This window comes from Patella vulgata, chromosome 7, assembly GCF_932274485.2.
Source record: "Patella vulgata chromosome 7, xgPatVulg1.2, whole genome shotgun sequence".
Classification (NCBI taxonomy): domain Eukaryota; kingdom Metazoa; phylum Mollusca; class Gastropoda; family Patellidae; genus Patella; species Patella vulgata.
Genome location: NC_065885.2, coordinates 67,329,161 through 67,350,152, shown reverse-complemented (window position 1 = coordinate 67,350,152; position 20,992 = coordinate 67,329,161). Strand labels below are relative to the sequence as shown.

General features: G+C 37.4%; 1 protein-coding gene across 4 annotated transcripts in view; it reads right to left on the bottom strand.

Moving 5' to 3' along the window:
• The window catches only part of LOC126827803 (eukaryotic translation initiation factor 4 gamma 3), a 59,505-nt gene that overhangs the window by 24,651 nt on the left and 13,862 nt on the right, over nucleotides 1-20,992 (bottom strand). The window contains exons 5-9 of one of the 4 annotated variants that reach the window (XM_050557354.1): nucleotides 19,326-19,454; nucleotides 17,667-17,837; nucleotides 15,513-15,851; nucleotides 12,145-13,186; nucleotides 2,240-2,376 (exon numbers count right to left, since the gene is read on the bottom strand). In XM_050557354.1, coding sequence (XP_050413311.1) covers nucleotides 2,240-2,376; nucleotides 12,145-13,186; nucleotides 15,513-15,851; nucleotides 17,667-17,837; nucleotides 19,326-19,454 — 1,818 coding nt within the window. Of the gene's footprint in view, nucleotides 1-2,239; nucleotides 2,522-2,563; nucleotides 2,707-12,144; nucleotides 13,187-15,512; nucleotides 15,852-17,666; nucleotides 17,838-19,325; nucleotides 19,455-20,992 lie in introns of those variants that run through there. The other 3 variants (XM_050557357.2, XM_050557355.2, XM_050557356.2) reach the window with 3 other exon arrangements.

Sequence of the window (20,992 nt, the reverse complement as noted above, 5' to 3'; positions counted from 1 at the left end):
ATTGTTATACACATAAATGAAAAGGGGTTTAACGTTCTACTCCGACTGGGCTTAATGTCTATGACACAAACCAAGTCATTTCAAGACTAACACATGGTTTAATTTTATTTCAACAATTCCCTTGTGTGCTGGGGTCTTTAGCAGTGGGAGGAAACCAGAGGACCCAGAGAAAACCCACGAGGTTGGAAAGGCGACTCTACTCTTTGTCACGTACAACTAGGGAATCGAGAGAGAGCGAGATGGGGTTTAACGTCCACTCGACACAAACTAGGTCATTTCGGGACTAACATATGGTTTAATTTTATTTCAATAATTCGCCTGCGCGTAGGGGTCTTTAGCAGTGGGAGGAAATCGGAGGACCCGGAGAAAAGCCACGAGGTTGGACAGGCGACCCTACTCCTTGTCACGTACAACTGGGGATTCAAAACCACGCCAGTCGACTCAATGACAGACTTTATGATACAGCGCGCGCACGCTAACCATTCAGCCATCCAACCCCCCCAACTAGGGAATCGAAACCACGCCATTTGACTCAATGAAAGACATTATGATACAGCGCACTCGTGCTAACCATTTGTCTATATCCCGCCCCCCCTTGTAACTTAAAGGATAAGTTCTTTACCCTCTGTCAAGAGTGGAGAATATGACAGTTATTGTTCGTGGTTTTTAATACGCTTCCACTGATAGTGATATCACAGACCACATGACAAAGGGGACCGAATAGCTCGGTTCGAAGTGCGACACTTTAGGCCACCAGTCCATCCCGATCTGGTTATAACACAGATCCGTTTTCGTTTCGTTTTTTATAGTTCAAAATTTCGTATGGATTCAACATAACTTAATCTAAACTAGGATCTGGAAGACTTGTTATATAACACACGTTCTGATTTAAGTGAGGGATTAGCCAATGAATTTGGTCTGTTATGGCGAGTTCTTGGTGTGCAATGCACAGAACTGTGGGTCAACGATTAGAAACGTCAATGCTGAGATCTGTATTTTAATCAGATTTTTCCAACCCCATTGAATATGACTATTAGAGATTTGGTTAAATCCCCTTTTATTCAAAAATAAAAATGGGTGAAGAGAAACTTTTATTTTATTAAGGCATTCATTTGAAGACTACGATTTAAGGGTCACAGAATCACGAAGATTTTTGTCGAGATATCACAAACCCTTTACACCAAAGATTTATCACTGAACAAATCAGACATTAAAAAATGTGGGCATTAAGAACAACATTTTATAAAGACATTTTAAGAAATACAATCTACATGGAGTCACTGACAACTTGAAGACCACTTGAAACATTATCAGAGCATGAAGGGAGAAAGTGAGATGGTTTAACATCCACTCGAAACGAAGTCATTTCAGGACATGCAGTTCTAATGCGCAGAGGTTAAATAATCAACAATTCAAGATGCAATCCCCAAGTCTATTAAAGAATTTGAATTTAAAACGTTTAATTCTATAAATAAATCTAATTACGTAACCGCAGTAACTCGTACAAGTTACAGACGTCATAAGACAAGGTGAGGTATATCTATAATAATTGGAGGTCACCTATATCTTGATACAAACAACGTAGATTAAAACTATCATAATTCACATTAAAACAATGGATTCAACATAACTTAATCTAAAATAGTTTATATCAAAGATAAAGGTTATTGACCTATATATATCCAATATATATTATATGACCTATCCTAGAATAAACTATGAAATATACAAGCTGGACAAACTTTCATAATTCATAGATTACATTATTTAACAAAGGATTCAACATAATTTAATCTAAAATAATTTCTAGGATAGATAAAGATTGTTGACCTGTATGACCTCTCTCAGAATAAACCATGAAATGTAAAAGCTGGAAAGCTTTCATAATTACCGGTAATATATTATTTATAGTTAACAATGGATTCAAAATCTAAAATAGTTTATATGATAGGATAAAAGTTGTTGACCTATTCGTATTATATAATGACCCACTGAAGAACAAATAACTAAACACGCTTTCCCTCACTTGACCTAACTGAATCTAAAATAGTTTATATTATATATATATATTAAAATGAACCACCCCAGAACAATTCACTAAATATACAAGCTACAAAACTTTCCCTCAACAGATTCAACAGTAACTTAATCTAAATACATAAAGATTTTTAGCCTATATACACTTGAATATATTTTACAATGTTCCACCCTAATACAAAGCTGGAAAACTTTCACTCACCTCGACATCTTTTGGTTTTATTTCTATAGGTTTCTGAACTTCTTCCAATGATTCAGGATCTTGTTTCGTCGTGGTCGTCGTAGTCGTCGTAGTCGTGGAATCTGAACGCTCTTGGCTGACTTCTTTTGATACTGAGCCTGAAGGGGAGAGATTATGAACCATTTTCAGACAATTCCCTTATAATTGTAGCATGTGTTATATAAATCCGTTTTTAACCGAATCACACAGTCACAAGTTTACATAAGTTGGTAAAACTTATCCTATATACAGATATTATTCCTTTTTCAACACTTATTGATAAAATAAATCATCAAAGCACACAACCTCTACTCACTAATGTAGTCCAATAACTTGTATAAAAGCTTATAGGATTATATTCAGAGAGAACATATCTGAGCTGGGCTGCTCCAGTCAGGAGACTACAACATGCTTCAACAAGGCCTTGGTATGTCCTCATTTACACAACCAGTGAGTGGTGGCTAGAGATATTATTGGGTGGAACTCAGGAGGTCAAGGTCATTAGTATGGTGAGTTCACTGCTGCTCTATGTGAAGAGAACACACCACGACCATTTCTGGCAGTTAATTGCCACAGGCATTATAAGTGACTGATGGACAATAATAAAAGGGACTTCCCTCATTGATGTTGGACAATACCAATTAATTAATTCGGTAATAAAATTTATAACTATCAAATAATAAATCTTATAGATGTTTTTATCCCTGACCATGACACTTCATGAACTGTTTGTTTTACCATCATAGCTCCAGGCACGGCAATAGGAATTTAATATTTCATACGATTTACGGTGGGGGTATCATAAATCTGTTGCCAAATATGTAGCTGACATATGATTATGCAAGAATTTAATTTTCTTCAAAATATTGAAATTGGAGAGTTTAATTTTAATATACTACTTTCCTGCCCCAACTAGCGATGAAGACCTTTGTTTGAAATTCGTATATTTCACCAAAAGTCACCTAATTTGTACTTGTGTCCAGCTTAAAGCTGACCATTCAATTTTCATAATGAATGTCTAATTTACAAGTATTTAATTCCTCGATCACTGTTCAAAAATTAATCATTATACTTCAATAATCAATTGGGTTGTATATTATTTAACAGTGGTCAGGCAATTTAAATGATTGTAAATTGAACGTTCATTATCAAATTTGAATGGTCAGCTTTAGACTGGACAGAAGTACAAATTAAACGATTTATGGTGATTTTAAACAGTTTTTACAAATTTTTAAACAAAGATTGGATATTAAACGAATGTGAAAGAAATTAGTGCTAGATACACAAGATTAAACGATACTTGGGTTACAGTGTTTAAACTGGACAGATGTATAAATAAGACGATTTTGGGCGATTTAAATGGATTTTGCGAGAAATAAAAATAATATCTAATCATGTGAATGAATCCTTGCGGGGCCAGCTGTGATTGTAACCACTGACAATGGAGAGTATGTTTGAGTAATCTTGGCTAACCCTAGAAGTTTCTAGAACCAATGAGTAATAAAAGATTCCAACAGATATACTCCATCTATAAATAACTACACTAAGTGTGCATTATAAACGTATTGGTGGTTTGTTTCTCTCTTAGTCAACATGTAGGTAAAAGTACATATATAGAGTTTATTATAATCCCTCCTCAAAATTATAAAGTTTCAATGATTTCATTCAATTGAAATCAAAGAGAGATGGGGCTAATGTCCACTCGACACAAACCAGGTCATTTCAGGACTTACATATGGTTCAATTTTATTTCAATAATTTGTTTGCGCGTAGCGGTCTTTAGTCGTTGTAGGAAGCCTGATGACCCGGAGAAAACCATGAGGTTGGAGAAATATGCAGGTGGCTATGTGAAATAGATCTAAGTGTTTTCAAAGGAATGAATGATACATCAAGGTCTATTCAGCAAATGTGATTAATTTGAATATTTTAAATCCCAGATTACATGAATATTTATAGTGATTAGTGAATAATCGTTAGTTGATAACTTTATTCAATTGGCATGGGGTATTTAAATCTAACAGAACTTCAAATAGAAAGCCAAACGGCTAACCTGCACACTGAAACATCTGAAAACACAACCAGATTTATTTTTGGCCTTAAGTGAATCATCATTTGTTTACTCACTAATCCTGAAGCAGACGGGGTGTAGGATTGTATGTACATGTATACATCTTTCATTTCACTCAAATTTTTTGTATCTATTCTATTGCTCATGTTTATGATGTCTGTTGGAAATTTCCTTATGAAGATGAAAGAAAACCAGAATGACGTCACACACTACAAAAGCTTAATGATCTTTAAACTACAGGTACACAGAGAACAAGAAAATAATGTTTCCATTTTATAAATGCTAAATAAACACTCAATTATAACTAATAAACACTCAATTATAACTAATAAACACTCAATTATAACTTATAAATGAGAGAGAGAGAGAGAGAAATGGGGTTTAAGGTCCACTCGACACAAACTAGGTCATTTCGGGACTAACATATGGTTTAATTTTATTTCAATAATTTGCTTCCGCATAGGGGTCTTTAGCAGTGGGAGGAAACCGGAGGACCCGCAGAAAACCCACGAGGTTGGACAGGCGACCCTACTCCTTAGTCATGTACAACCGGGGATTCGAAACCACGCCAGTCGACTCAATGACAGACTTTATCATACAGCGCGCGCACGCTAACCATTCAGCTATCCCCCCCCCAGCCCTCATAAATGAACACTACTATAAATGTTATAACTTCGTAAAACATACATTATGCAAGAGCAAAATCTGCCTATTGCAGGTCTTTCTTTAGGCCTGAAATGTTATATGAATTATTAATTAAGACATTAATTAACCTATCCAGGCCATAATCAACTCTAGATGGCATCGCTAGCCTATGATCTTTTGTGGATTATGAGCCGATTTACTGCATAACTTTCCTTCACGATTAAATGGCTAATTGAGACTATGCTGTTTATCGTACTGACTTCAGAAATGACGATCGAGGCTAGGCGGAAATTTCTATCGCTTAGTTCTTGGTTCATAGAGGATCAATTTGAATATTTTCAGCAAATTGCCTTTACATTATCTAGTTTTTAAATATTATAGTGAGAACTGCCAACTCGTTATCGAATCTCCCATAATAGATACATTATGTAAGAGCTAAATCTCCCTAAAGGGTTTTATTTTGGCTTCAAGTTCAATATTATTTATTTAGACATTTATTCACATTGTGCAAATTTTAAATGGGTCAATATACGGTCGCTATCTAATGATTTAATTTAATAATGGGGAAGTGAGACTAAGTTTCAAATAACAAATACTGTTGCTACGATAACAAAAAATCGATGCCACATCTTGTCAAACTTTCAAACGGTGATAACATTGCTCAGAAGAAAATAATTTGAATGAAATTTAATATATTCATTTTTCACAATATCTATTGTAACTTATTATTATTATACATGTGTAGGGTGACCCACCATAAATAAATATCTCCATATATCTCGACAATTTCGCCACAATATTTATATATATGCCAAGCCTCAAATCCGTTTCACACAATTATAGTCACTAAAAAAACGATCATGTTGTACTTAAGCTATGACCATTAATCATCTATAAATAATAGACTGAAAACTGGTTCCATGTGTCGTCCATAACATCCAGACACTTTTGAGTAAAAGATAGGTTACGTGCCCTTGTTTTGAAATTAGTCTCGCTTAACCAGTATATCGACCATTCTAGGGCTGATTGACAGGTCGGGATAATCAAGACTACTTTTTTACGAAACATAACAGAAAGCTAGAACAAGAAATTGAATTTAGAAATGAGCACGTTAGCTAGCTCAACAATCGTTTTAAGAAGCTTGTAAAAGTAAAATGAAACTACTGCTAGTATCATGTTCCTGTCTAACCCGAGTGTTTCTGAGATATTATTTGTACTAAACCAAAAGATGCCGCTCTTAACGGTACAGTTAATGATAAAGCGATTTAAAAAATGAAACGAACGTAATTTCTAAATCTGCTGTAATAATCAAGAAGCTTAATTTTACTGCTATTCAAAATCGTCAACAATAATTTTTTTACGACTGTAATAGTTGATAGATTTGTAGAGAATTGCACGTGCCATGGCTATTTATAGTATCATACTGTCAGAAAGTTGGCCTCGACACGGCGAATGTGCACGCTTCAGTGGTAGTCTCGAACTATCAGTGGTTGACTGTATTTCTGTAGGTGCGTGGGTCACCCTAACATGTAGCAAGGCTGGCCAGCTCTTTATCTAAATCTAACCATCTTGAAAATGGCACATTGGGTCTTTAATGTATCAATAATATGAATGAATTCTTTTCTTTATATCAAATTACTAATTTAAAATCAATACCAGAAGGGGAAAAATTCTAATTTTGATTTAGTTGTTAAAATGAGTTAGAGGCCTATTAAACAGTTATAATGATCACCATATGGTAATATTTAGGTCATTGACCACCATATGGTTTTATACTTCAAGTTAATATACAACAGGACCTCATGGTGATGGTTGATAGACCACATGTACAACATTTATATACTAAAAGCATTGTCTAGGTCATAAACAACACACTGACCATAAAACCATGACCATAAAAGGTACTTTTACAATAAAACAAGGGATTTATTTTTCATTAATATTGTGTTACCATTTTTTCTAACCTGGAGAGAGACAGCGGGAAATGGGGATCAACTCCACTCCACATAAACTAGGTCATTTTGGGACTAATACATGGTTCAATTTTAATTGGTTGCGCGTAGGTTTCTTTAGTCGTAGGAGGAAACTGGAGAACCCAGAGAAAACCCATGAGGTTGAACAGACGGGGAATCAAAACTACACCGCTTGACTCAATGACAGAGAGAAATGGAGTTTAACCTCCACTCGACACAAACTAGGTCATTTCGGGACTAACACACGGCTCAATTTTATTCCAATAATTTGCTTGCGCGTAGCGGTATTTAGCCGTGGGAGGAAACCGGAAGACCCAGAGAAAACCCACGAGGTTGGACAGGGGACCCTACTCCTCGTCGCGTACAACCTGGGAATCGAAACCCCGCCAGTTGACTTAACGTATGATACAGCGTGAATGGGCTAACCATTCGGCCATCTACCCCCCCCCCCCTTTGACTCAATCATGGACTTCATATTCTAAATATAAATAGATTAAAACACTCTTGGAAGGATTTTTTTCTGGATTCAAAAAGTTATATAAATTATAAATTGGACACTTATTCACATAACAAGCCCATAATAAACTCATTATCTAGACCATTGGATGGACGAGGTATAAAATGGATTAGAATACCAGCTGCGTTTAATAATTTATCGCTAAAATGGATATTTTCCATAAGTTTGTGTTTTTGTGTATTGATATTATTATTGTAACCATGGTACCCGAGAATCAAGACTTATTCAAACTTCAAACATATAAATTCATTCAGAATAAAAGTAATTTGATTGAAAATTTCAATATATTCATTTTCCATCATATATTTTTTAGAACTATTATAGCAAAAACGATCAGTTCTTTATCTAAATCTTATATAATGTATCTTTAAATATGCATTATGCAAGAGCTAAATCTGCCTATCGCAGGTCTTTCTTTAGGCCTGAAATCTTATCTAAATTATTAATTAGACATTAATTAACTTATTCAGACCATAATCAACTCTCGATGTCAAGGCTAGCCTTCGATATCGACTGGATTATAATCCTATATGATGCAAACGCTTATTGATAATTAAATCAAAACAATGGATAATCGAGACTATGCTTTTTAACATACTAACTTTAGTAATGATGAACGAGGCTGGGCGGAAATTTACAAAGCTGATATCTCGGTCCATAGTGGACCAATTTGGCTGAAATTTTCAACAAATTACCTATACATTATCTAGTTTTTAACTATTATAGCGAGAATGGTCAGTTCTTTATCTAAATCTTATATAATGTATGTTTAAGCAATTCTTAATTAATGATGTAATAAACAGACAATGATATTTTAATGACATTGAAATATAAACCAGGCTGTATACACTACTATCAACCCATGACTTAATACCTACATGTGATTCCAAGATGAAATGGGGTTTAATGTCATACAGTGTGCTACAAGGGAAACACGAACAAGGTTAATTAATATCTTGATTGGAACATGACTTTAACATCCATCAACACATGTGATTCTACTAGACATTCTCCATTTAACACACTATAAACTGGTTTTTATTATGTCACACAGAGATCAGAGTTCACAAGGCATTCTCAGACTTCAGTGAAGCCTTTACTCATGATTGTTCACCTTATTTTAACTAAAATATAACCCTTTATAAAACTTTTGTTGTTTTAATATATCAAATACATCAATAAGAAACTATGTGTAAAGTTTTCTGTTTCTGGATCAAAGATATTTCTCATAAACAGTGATTGAAAGTTGAGTAAATTCTTAACTTAAGTACATGTACGAGAATACTTTGTGAACTCTGGGCCGCCTTCATTTCATCAAATCTAATCAAACGGGGTTAAATGTCGTTGGTTCAGTACCCTACATAATTCAATAGCAGACCTTGAGATCAAAACCACATGTTATACAATTCACAGAACCAAGTGGTTTACTACAGACTGCCAACCATCATGCAATCTGCTACGAGTGATGAAGGTTTTCTCGTAGCGACACTACACCCTTCACGTTCAGACTACATGTAGTTAAACATACATTATGCAAGAGCTAAATCTGCCTATTGCAGGTGTTTCTTTAGGCCTGAAATGTTTTCTAAATTATTAATTAGACATTAATTAACTTATCCAGGCCATAATCAACTCTCGATGGCATCAGATTTTTCCGATATTAAATAAATTAGGACAATTCAGCCAAATTTTGATGTAAGCTAAAAATGGAGGAGCGAGACTTAGCTTTGAACAACCAGTACAGTGATTGAAATTATTGTACACATTTACATTATCTATTTTCGAACTATTATAGCAAGAATGGCCAGCTCTTTATCTAAATCGTACATAATGTATCTTTAAAGCGAGAATTTCATATATTCTAAGAAAGTCAAAACATAATTATTTCTATGTCTTTTGCTCAATAGGTTGTCAACTCACTATTTTACGATCATAGTTATCATTCTCACACTCAAAACTGTTTCACACCGGAAATGATAACACAATTAGCTCCTAATTACCTCCCTTGTTTTTCTATTCCCTACCATGGAATAGCTATCTTCAAACGTTTGAATTTGAAGTTGAAAATGATATTTTTGCCAATTTCTCAACTGGCAATATTAGTGAATTATAGGATTAATAAGATTATTCTTTAACAAGGTAGGACTGTTTATAGATAGCATCGATTTTAAGGCTTTATTTTAATAAATTTTAACAATATAACTTAAAAATATGAAACTGTATCTTTAACTCCAATCATCATTAAAATTACAAGTTTACAAATTAAAAATAAACAAAAGTCATCAATTTTATATATTTTTGTGTGTGCTGGGGGAGGAGTTGACGGTGAAGTTGATACGTGTACTTCTTTTTTTCTGCGTAAGTCATAACATTATTTTATATTCTGATTTGACTTCTAAATGAATGACATACAAGTCAAGAAATGTTCTGTGTATTAATAATTCATGCATTTCTTTTTAACCATCAAATATTGCCAGAACTCCAACTGCCAAGGGATCCTTTAAACATGAACAAAGACAACTCATTTTTTTTCATTCATTTTTATTCAAAACTGTCGAGAGATCAGGATTTTGGTGCCCACAAATATTGTTAGTCTATTTCTAGTGATTTTCTTTCTCCATGGTCTAGAATCATCATCAGTGTATGGTTTAAGTTGATGAATGTTCATCAGGTAGAAATGAAATGTGTTTTAACATCCTGTTCTACTTTGACTGGGGATACGCCATACGTGTTCAGTGTGCTATGAGGGAAATTTTGCCCAGGCAGCGGCAACTGCCAAGGGATCTTTTATGTGCACGCCAATGTATACACGGCACCACGGTTTTCTATCCCATCCGAACGACTAGACAGCTGTCATTGTCAGGCCCTCCGTCCTGCACCACTAAGGTAATCATCAGATAAAATGGGTCAGATAAAATTCCAGATGATCAGCCCATTCAATATTTTTATCTGATGTTTGTGACTTGTAGGACTCTTTGTGGCAATAAAGTGTAAGCTCATTGGAATGTTACAGGCCTTGAATGTATGTGGATGAGATTGAGAACAGTCTGAATCCTGATATGGCTGGAGGAGTTATTTCCCTTGTCTGAACATTGATTATTTCCTGCAAGGGCAGGTAACTATAGCAAACAACTGTTTGGTGAGGGAACTGAACTGGATTGTTTTATTTACATATATATGTACCTGGAGTGGACATTAACTTCTAAATACCTGGTGCGGAGGGGGAATTGTAAATACCTGGTGTGGAGGGTAACATGTAACATGTAAATACATTGTGTGTGTGCATGCATGTGTGTTGAGAGAGTGGAATTGTGTAACTGCATGTTAATGAATTTAGAGTTAAATTGCTAAGTACATGTAAGAGTTTCTTTTATAGATAACATTCCACTTATAATTTCTCAAAAATAAAAACAACCCAATTGATTATTGATATATAATGATTAATTTATCAACTGTGGTCAGGAAATTAAATACTTGTAAATTGGACACTCATTATCAAAATTAATCAGTCAGCTTTAAACAGGACACAAGTACAAATTAGATGATTTTTGTTGATTTTTAAATCATTTTTACTAGATTTAATATTGAACAAATGTGAAAGAAATTAATGCTAAATACACAAGATTAATTGATATTGGGGGGTTAAAGTGACTACTTTAAATTCAACTGCCGAGGGATTTTTAACAAATTTTTCAACCAATCAGTGGTCTCAACATCAAGAATCTTCATAGAATTCTGACACGGGACAACTTGTCATCATTTTGGTTGATTTGACATTTCTAAAAGACCCTGTGATTGGTTAGATTAGTAAGGTGTCAGAACATGTGACCTTACTCCTTGTTGCGTACATGCAGGGATCCGAAACCACGCCACATGATTCAATGACAGACCATATTTTATGGGCACATGTTAAACCAACTAGATCACCCAAGCCTCCTTTGTATAGAAACGAAATGGTGTTTAACGTCCTACTGTACTGCTTCGAACTGGGCTAATGTCGACAGGTATAAACCATACAGTGTCCTATGAGGGAAATTTTGCCCAGACAGCGACACTACGGCCTACTCGTATATCGAATTCCAGCTGTCAAGGGATCTTTTATGTGCACTCCAATGTATACACGGTACCTCAGTTTTTCGCCCCATCCTAAAGACTAGACAGCTGTCCTTGTTAGACCCTCGGTCCTGCTTCACTGACAAGGGAGAACCACGCCGGAAAATCTGGATGAACTTTCTCGGCCAATGCAGCGATCAAACACCCGACCTCCAGACTAGTGAGTCAGGGTCTCACCCACTTAGCCATCGTGATACACCCCCCCCCCCCCTTTTGTATAGGACTGAACCTATCTACATATACGTCTGCTTTTAGAGATTCAACTTTCATCATATCAAGTGATTCGAAATTGATAAAATGAAGTTTAGAAATTTTAAGAATTTTCTTTTTAAATCATCACGATACACTGAGTACTGGGCCCTTATTCACGAAAACTTAAACTAAGATATAATCGAAATTTTAAGAAATACTGCAATTCGATTGGCTGACCAGTAAAATCAATTTGCATATATCCAATGAAGTTGCAGTATTTCTTAAAATTTCGATTGTAACTTAGTTTAAGTTTTCGTGAATAAGGGCCCAGGATTACAAACCCATGCAAAAATAAATTTCATCCTTTTGGAAAACTTACCATTTTTAATTTTATCTGTTTTCTCTTCAGTTTTTTCTGTTTTTGGTTTGAGATCCACAGGTTTTGATTTTTCAACTTCTTTCTCCGCTACATTAGAGACAACTGGTGCTGGTGCTGGCACACTTTTCACAGGTAAAGGTGCCTTCACAGGTAAAGGTGCCTTCACAGGAGCAGGCGTCTTCACAGGAGCAGGCGTCTTCACAGGAGCAGGCATCTTCACAGATGCTGGCACTTTCACTGGTTCTTCTGTAGCAGAAACATTTGTAGGCGTAGATTTTAAATCTTTGTTTTCTGTGGAAACTGGTGACGCAGTGACAACAGGAGATGGCTGAACTGGAGCAGATGCTGTAACTGTGACAGGTTTCTGACTTTTTACTTCTGGTACGGATGTCGGTTGTGTAACGGTATCCTTAGTTGGACTGACGCTCACGCTAACCGATTGTTTTTGAGACAATCCGACAGAAACGGATGCCTTTTGCGTGTTTTGGTTAACTTTATTAGCCGTAATTGATGCTGGCTTAAATTCATTGACATCTGGAGTGAGTACGGCACTAACACTCACTGTTTTAGGGGAACCAATTACCTTGGGTGCTGGATCAGCATCACCAGACAGCAGTTCTTTTTTCACGTATAATTCGGCAGCAGACACACTCACTGTTTTAGGGACAGGGACTATTTTTGGTGCTGGAGGAGCAATGTTCACGTTGTATTCATTCGCGTCAAACTGAACCGCAGGTTCTTTCATGTCTGATTGTATCAGGACTTTTTCTGTGCAGATCGACGGGGGATCGACAGACGTCTCTCCAGGAATAATAGCTCCAGCATCCTCCACGCAAGGTTCAAATGTCTCTTGCTGTTCATCTGCTGGTATGATGGTCCCTGTTGGTGGAGAGGAAGCGTCCATTACACTAGGTGGAGTTGAGCTTTGTTGTTTGGTCGAGTTGTGTCGTAATGTCGCGGCTACTTGCGAGGCAAACTGTGCACAAATTTCCTTCTGTTGAGGTGGTGAAGGCGATGCCTGAGTCTGAGCCTGGGCCGGAGCCTGAAATGATCAAAATATTTTCTAGTTTATAAAAAAAAACTAATGAAAATTAACTTTTAAATGTCTGGTCAACACAGTAAAATGAAATGTGGTTAAATGTCCTACTGTTGTACTCTGACTGGGCTAATGAAGACGGGAATACACCATACAGTGTGCTATGAGGGAAATTTTGCCTGGGCAGCTGCACTATGGCCTACTCTTATATCGAATTCTAACTGCCAAGGGATCTTTTACGTGCACGCCAATCTATACACAGGACCATGGCTTTTTGTACCATCTAAACGACTAGACAGCTGTCCATGTCCGGAATTCGGTCCTGCACCACTGACAAGGGGGGAAACCACATTGGAAATTCCCCATTAACTTTCGGTCAACAGGGTACGTTGGATATTTTGAGACTAGTAAAGTTATTTTTTTGAGTGATGAGAATTTTAGCATGTGGTCTGATTTTTATTGAAGAGATAACGATGCACATTCCAATCAGAATTATCACAGGTTGCAATGCACAGTTCAATCAGTTCAATGAAGTTATAAATAGCAAATCAGTACGAGGAATTCTGTCTGTCATCATTAGAAATAAGACAGGGATAACTATAGTTCATCATCTTGCTACCAATTTAACAACATTTGTACAGATCATTTCCAAAAACAAAAGAAAGGAAACTAGAGTTAAGCGTCCTAATTTTATCTAACAAGGCCAATGATGATGGGTATATGCCATGCAGTGTGCAATGTCTGGATATATCTCGAATTCCAACCGTCAAGGATTCTCTAATGTACTCAAGACCTATTTTTTATTTTTGTGTCACCTGAAGGGCTTGATGCTGTGTCTCATCCAACAGAACTTCCTAATCTTGTGTATTTAGTAGTATTTTCTTTCACTAGTATTCAATATCAATTCTTTTTTTAAAAATTCTTAAAAATAATTTAAAATCAGCAAATATCATCTAATTTGTACTTGTGTCCAGTTAAAAGCTGACCATTCAATTTTGGTAACGAGTGTCCACATTACAAGCGTTTAATTTCTCGATCGAGGTTTAAAAATAAACCCAATTGATTTTTGAACAGTGGTCAGGAAATTAAATACTTGTACATTGGACACTATCAAAATTAATCAGTAAATGGACAAGTACAAATTAGCTGATTTTGGGTGATTTTTAAACAAAGATCTGTAATCGAATGCGAAAGAAATTTAGTTCTAGATACACAAGATTAAACATACATTATGCAAGAGCAAAATCTGATTATTGCAAGTCTTAATTTAGGCTTCAGATGTTATAGAAATTATAAATTAGATCTTTATTTAAAGAACATGCCCAAAATCAACTCTGTAGACCCACGGATGGCTCGGCTACAGCTCGGATTTAAATAGGATTTCACTCATTGATAAATTCAAATATGGCGCACTCTGATGAGAATACGTCAGTTAGATCGAGGCTAAATGATAGAGTGTACTTAGCGAGGCATCTGTATTGCGTTTCCGCATGCCATTGAAAACTTTACTTGATAATCGAGATATGTAGGTGGAGTTAACGCCTGTCAATCAAACGATCGGCCAAGGTGAAGGCACATTTCACTACCATTTCTAGTCAAATATTAAAACGATAACTATGTTCAGAATAAAGTAATTTGACAAATTTTCAATATATTCTTCTTTCATCATCTACTTTTGAACTGTTATAGCAAGAATGGCCAACTCTCTATAAAAATCTCCCATAATATATCTTTAAATGATACCTGTGTTTCAGTGATTACTTCCTTTAGCCATTATGACTCCCCAAAAACAGATAAACCCCATCAAAACCTTACTAAATACCTATTTATAATCAATGATTGTACTAAGAGAAATGAAATGAAATGGGGTTTAACGTCCTACTGTTCTGCTCCGAACTGGGCTAACGAAGACGGGCATATGCCATACAGTGTGCTATGAGGGAAATTTTGGCCGGGCAGTGGCACTATCGCCTACTCTTATATTGAATTCCAACTGCCAAGGGATGTTTTACGTGCATTCCAATGTATACACGGGACCTCGGTTTTTCGTATCATACGAAGGACAAGACAGCTGTCCTTGTCAGGCCCTCCGTTCTGTACCACGTCAGAAAATCCCGATGAGATTTTACTAAGGATGTAACGTTAAAATAAATAGTCTTTAAAAACCAAACCGCAACCTATTTATTCACATTTAATTCATCTATCAAAAATATACTTTTTCAAAATATATAACATATCTTGCCCGTCAATCCCTATGGTTACGTTGTCTGAGACATACGTCACCTTGCTAGGAATTCTGTCATGTTTCAGTATCTATGAATATAATACATACCATTACTGGAAATGAAACGGGAGTTCCTGAGCCGCTTGGTGGCGTAGATTTATGATGTAATATTTCATCAGTCACATCTTTCTGCGTATTAGGGTCGACTATAGTGATAGGATTTCTCTCACGTTTGGCTGGAACAGTTTGATTAGGTATTGAGGAACGTGGTTGTGCCACGGGGATCGGCTGGCTCTGTTGCTGTTGTTGTTGTTGAAAATATAAATACTGTTGCGTATTATTTGGGGCGTATTGTTGATTTGGTTGAAACTGTTGAAATTGCTGTTGCACAGTGTGAGGTGAAATAGCGTATTGAGGATTTGTCATACGCTGACCTTGAGGAGTATACTGAAAAAAATAAAATAAATAGTTTTATCAGATATCTTAAAACTTGTTAAAGATAGGTTGCCAGGCAACGAAACATACGCCCACATCAGCTAAATAGTCTGGGCAGTCAACAAGAGTTGTCGCATATTTTTACTTTTTTTGGTAATGAAACATTTATAATACACTAAAATCTGATTAAGAGCAACAAATCAGAAAACCATTAGAATTTGTTTGTTTTTTAAATTTAAAATCAAAAGGATATAATAACTTTGGCCTCTAGAGAGTCCACAAGATTTTTTTGAAGTGATCAAGAGCCATAACTCTGGCAGTAATTATCAGAAATCGCTGAAAATCAATAGGCTTCTTCGTCTCATGACCTTAAACACTGTGTATAAATTTAAAGTCAATCGGATCTTAACTTTGGCCTCTAGAGCGTCCACAAGATCTTTTGAAGTGATCAAGGGCCATAACTCTGGCAGTAATTATCAGAAATCGCTGACAATCAATAGGCTTCTTCGTCTCATGACCTTAAACACTGTGTATAAATTTAAAGTCAATCGGATATTAACTTTGGCCTCTAGAGCGTCCACAAGATCTTTTGAAGTGATCAAGGGCCATAACTCTGGCAGTAATTATCAGAAATCGCTGACAATCAAAAGGCTTCTTCGTCTCATGACCTTAAACACTGTGTATAAATTTAAAGTCAATTGGATATTAACTTTGGCCTCTAGAGCGTCCACAAGATCTTTTGAAGTGATCAAGGGCCATAACTCTGGCAGTAATTATCGGAAATCGCTGAAAATCAATAGGCTTCTTCGTCTCATGGCCTTAAACACTGTATATAAATTTAAAGTCAATCGGATATTAATTTTAGCCTCTAGAGCGTCCACAAGCAATTGTGGACGCCGGACCGACGGACGGGGGCGACGACAATATACATGTACGACCACATTTCAATGTGGGCGTATAAAAACCGATTGTCAGGAAAAAAAATCTATCCCCACAGTAAGTAAGTCATATGGGCAGTATAACGGCAAGATGCTTAAAATGGATAACAATTTTAAATCAATCCGATAAAAACTTAAGTCACAAGAAGATCCAATCAGGGACAATAACTCTGTCAATAATTATCAGCTGCTTCATTTCACGAACAAAACCACTGTTTAGAAATTTTAAGTCAATCGTATAACTTTAGTCTCTAGTGCGTCCACAATATTCTTCAAATAGATCAAAGTTATCTCCCTTACATATCAAATATTGAGAAATGTTTTCCCTTTTAGAATTTTCCAGATTGTGACATTGAATAAATGAAAAGGGTTTTTAACGTCCTACTGTTCTGCTCAGACTGGGCTAATGAAGACGGGCACACGCCGTACAGTGTGCTATGAAGGAAATTTTGCCCGGGCAGCAGCAGTACGGCCTACTCTTACTTCAAATTCTAACTGCCAAGGGATCTTTTACATGCATGCCAATGTGTACACGGCACCTGGGTTCTTCATCCCATCCTGACAACTAGACAGCTGTCCTTGTCTGTTGCACCAGATACAGGGGAACCATGCCGGTAAATCCTGATAAACTTTCTCGACCAACACCGGGAGCGAACCCGCAACTTCCAGACTAGCGATCCAGCATCTTACTCACTTAGCCACTGTGGCTTAACACATATAAAGTTTCTAGATCATTCATGATGTAGCAAATCAGTACGAGGAATTCTGTCTGTCATCATTAGAAATAAGACAGGGATAACTATAGTTCATCATTTTGCTACCTATTTGATCATCTTTTCTTACAGACTAATCAATGCTAAAAATATAACATTAAATATAGAAAACTTACCCCAAGAACTTGTTGTTGTGGCTGGTACATTAACCCTGTGCTCGGGAAGTTACTGGTTTGATTCATATACATCATTGGATACATTGGTTGTTGATTAGCCTGACTAGGCGATGCCATATATGGTCTTGTGGACCTCATATTTGGAGCTTGTTGCGATTGAGTGTAGTATGGCTAAAACACAAAACAAACGGTTGTTTGGTGTTAAAAATAGACGAAGATCTCAGCATGGGACTTATAATTTCTTGAAGTGACCATCGAAAAAACTTAAATTATCAACAGGGGTTTGTAAAATTATCACCTATGTGGACATTAGTTAAACTACAAGACAATATCAGTAACGAGGAATTCATCTGTCATCATCTAATATAAGACAGGGATAACTTCAATCATCATTTTTGCCTTGAATTTAAGTGTTAAGGTGGGGAAGATACCTGTAAAATGTCTTTAAATTACAAATCTACTGAATTGAAAATGGTACAAGTAGTGGAGGCAAACAAAAGAATCAGAAAACAAAAAGAAAATATAGATCTGTATTTTAATCTGATTGAGGGATGGATGAGGTCAGCTAGATGGATGGGATGGATGAGGTCAGCTGGATGGATGGGATGGATGAGGTCAGCTGGATGGATGGGATGGATGAGGTCAGCTAGATGGATGGGATGGATGAGGTCAGCTGGATGGATGGGAAGGATGAGGTCAGCTGGATGGATGGGATGGATGAGGTCAGCTAGATGGATGGGAAGGATGAGGTCAGCTGGATGGATGGGATGGATGAGGTCAGCTGGATGGATGGGATGGATGAGGTCAGCTGGATGGATGGGATGGATGAGGTCAGCTAGATGGATGGGATGGATGAGGTCAGCTGGATGGATGGGATGGATGAGGTCAGCTGGATGGATGGGATGGATGAGGTCAGCTGGATGGATGGGATGGATGAGGTCAGCTGGATGGATGGGAAGGATGAGGTCAGCTAGATGGATGGGAAGGATGAGGTCAGCTGGATGGATGGGATGGAGGAGGTCAGCTGGATGGATGGGATGGATGAGGTCAGCTGGATGGATGGGATGGATGAGGTCAGCTGGATGGATGGGATGGATGAGGTCAGCTAGATGGATGGGATGGATGAGGTCAGCTGGATGGATGGGATGGATGAGGTCAGCTGGATGGATGGGAAGGATGAGAAGGATGAGGTCAGCTGGATGGATGGGAAGGATGAGGTCAGCTGGATGGATGGGATGGATGAGGTCAGCTGGATGGATGGGAAGGATGAGGTCAGCTGGATGGATGGGGTGGATGAGGTCAGCTAGATGGATGGGATGGATGAGGTCAGCTGGATGGATGGGAAGGATGAGGTCAGCTGGATGGATGGGAAGGATGAGGTCAGCTGGATGGATGGGAAGGATGAGGTCAGCTGGATGGATGGGATGGATGAGGTCAGCTGGATGGATGGGAAGGATGAGGTCAGCTGGATGGATGGGATGGATGAGGTCAGCTGGATGGATGGGATGGATGAGGTCAGCTGGATGGATGGGAAGGAGTTTAGGTTGGTTGGAGATGAGATCAGGTTGGTTGAGTGAATTTCTTTAACATTTGCCTGTTGTGCACCAACCTGGGAAACTTGTAACCCAATCTGAATGAAAATATGTGAATAAGACCTACCTGAGGTGGGCGTATACTAGGAGTAAATATACCGGGCTGTTGGGGAATTCCTTGTTGTGGTATGTGACCCGACGCCACAGCCTGTTTATTCATATCATGTGGAAGGCTTGCAGGAACGGCAAACCCCTGCTGTAAATAGTAAATAAAACTTCAATAATATATATATAACTTGAAATATAGGTTGCCAGGCAATGAATCATACCCACAGCAGCTAAATCGTCCGTGCAGTCGACATGGGTAGTCATTTCTATGCTTTCGTAAAGAGAAAAACCACGAGGTTGGACAGGCAACCCTACTCCTTGTCACGTACAACCAGGGATTTGAAACCACGCCAACTGACTCAATGACAGGCTTTATAATACAGCGCGCACACACTTACCATTCGGCCATTCAACCCCAAAGACACTGATCGACATATTCCTGAAGCAATGGTCCGAGATATCCCTCTCTGGCCATTGCTGGATTGGCTTTTGAGGGAGTGTGTCTATTCTTCTAGTTCAATCAAATCTACATGTATCCCAAGTACAGCAACATGACAGCCTTTTGTTTAATCTGGGGTCTTCCCTAAAACTTTGGACAGTGATGTATAGTATTACAAACGGTGAAGCATTGTTCGTCTCCAAACAGTATTGTTTACATTGTATCGTTTGTCACGCAATTAGTTTTTCTGCAATATTCCGCTATGCACTGGTTAATTGGGCGTAATAAAATAGTGAGTCATGATGTAATGTTATGTAAACATATTTGGTCCATTTGGAGCTATGTTTAAAGCGTAATGATACTGTTACACAGTTAGCTATTGGTTGTTATTCGGAATATTGACCAGTCATAAATTGGAACAGAAATTTGCTTGCATTACAGCAGTGTTAAGTGGGATTAGCTCTAATCAAACGAAACACTGCAAGGAGTATGGAGACGGTGGTGTTTTCAATGAATTTCAAGGAGTGTGGGAAGCTTGACCAACAAACCCTATTACAAACATGCGGACAAGAAATGGGGTTTAACGTCCACTCGACACAAACTAGGTCATTTCGCGACTAACATATGGTTTAATTCTATTTCAATAATTCGTTTGCGCGTGGGGGTCTTTAGCTGTGGGAGGAGACCGGAGGACCCGGAGAAAACCCACGAGGTTGGACAGGCGACCCTACTCCTTGCCACGTACAACCGGGGATTCGAAACCCTGCCAGTTGACTCAATGACAGGCTTTATGATACAGCACACACGTGATAACCATTCGGCCATCCAACCCCCCCCCCCCCCCCCCGAAATAAAAGCATAACAAACAACACAAACAGTGAGGCATACATCCACTGTCTCTCTCTCCATATAAATAGATGACAATGCCAACTTGTACAGGTACAATCTAATAGTTGTGCACATCAAAAGCCAACTTGTACAGGTACAATCTAATAGTTGTGCACATCAAAAGCCAACTCGTACAGGTACAATCTAATAGTTGTGCACATCAAAAGCCAACTCGTACAGGTACAATCTAATAGTTGTACAGGTACAATCTAATAGTTGTACACATCAAATACCAACATTGTATATGGGCAATGAAAGAGTTAATTACTTGTAGATTTATCTTTCTATAAAGCAATTAAATTGTAAGTCTGAGTAGAAGACTTGACTCATTATTGAGGTTAATCATCCTATTGATAAAA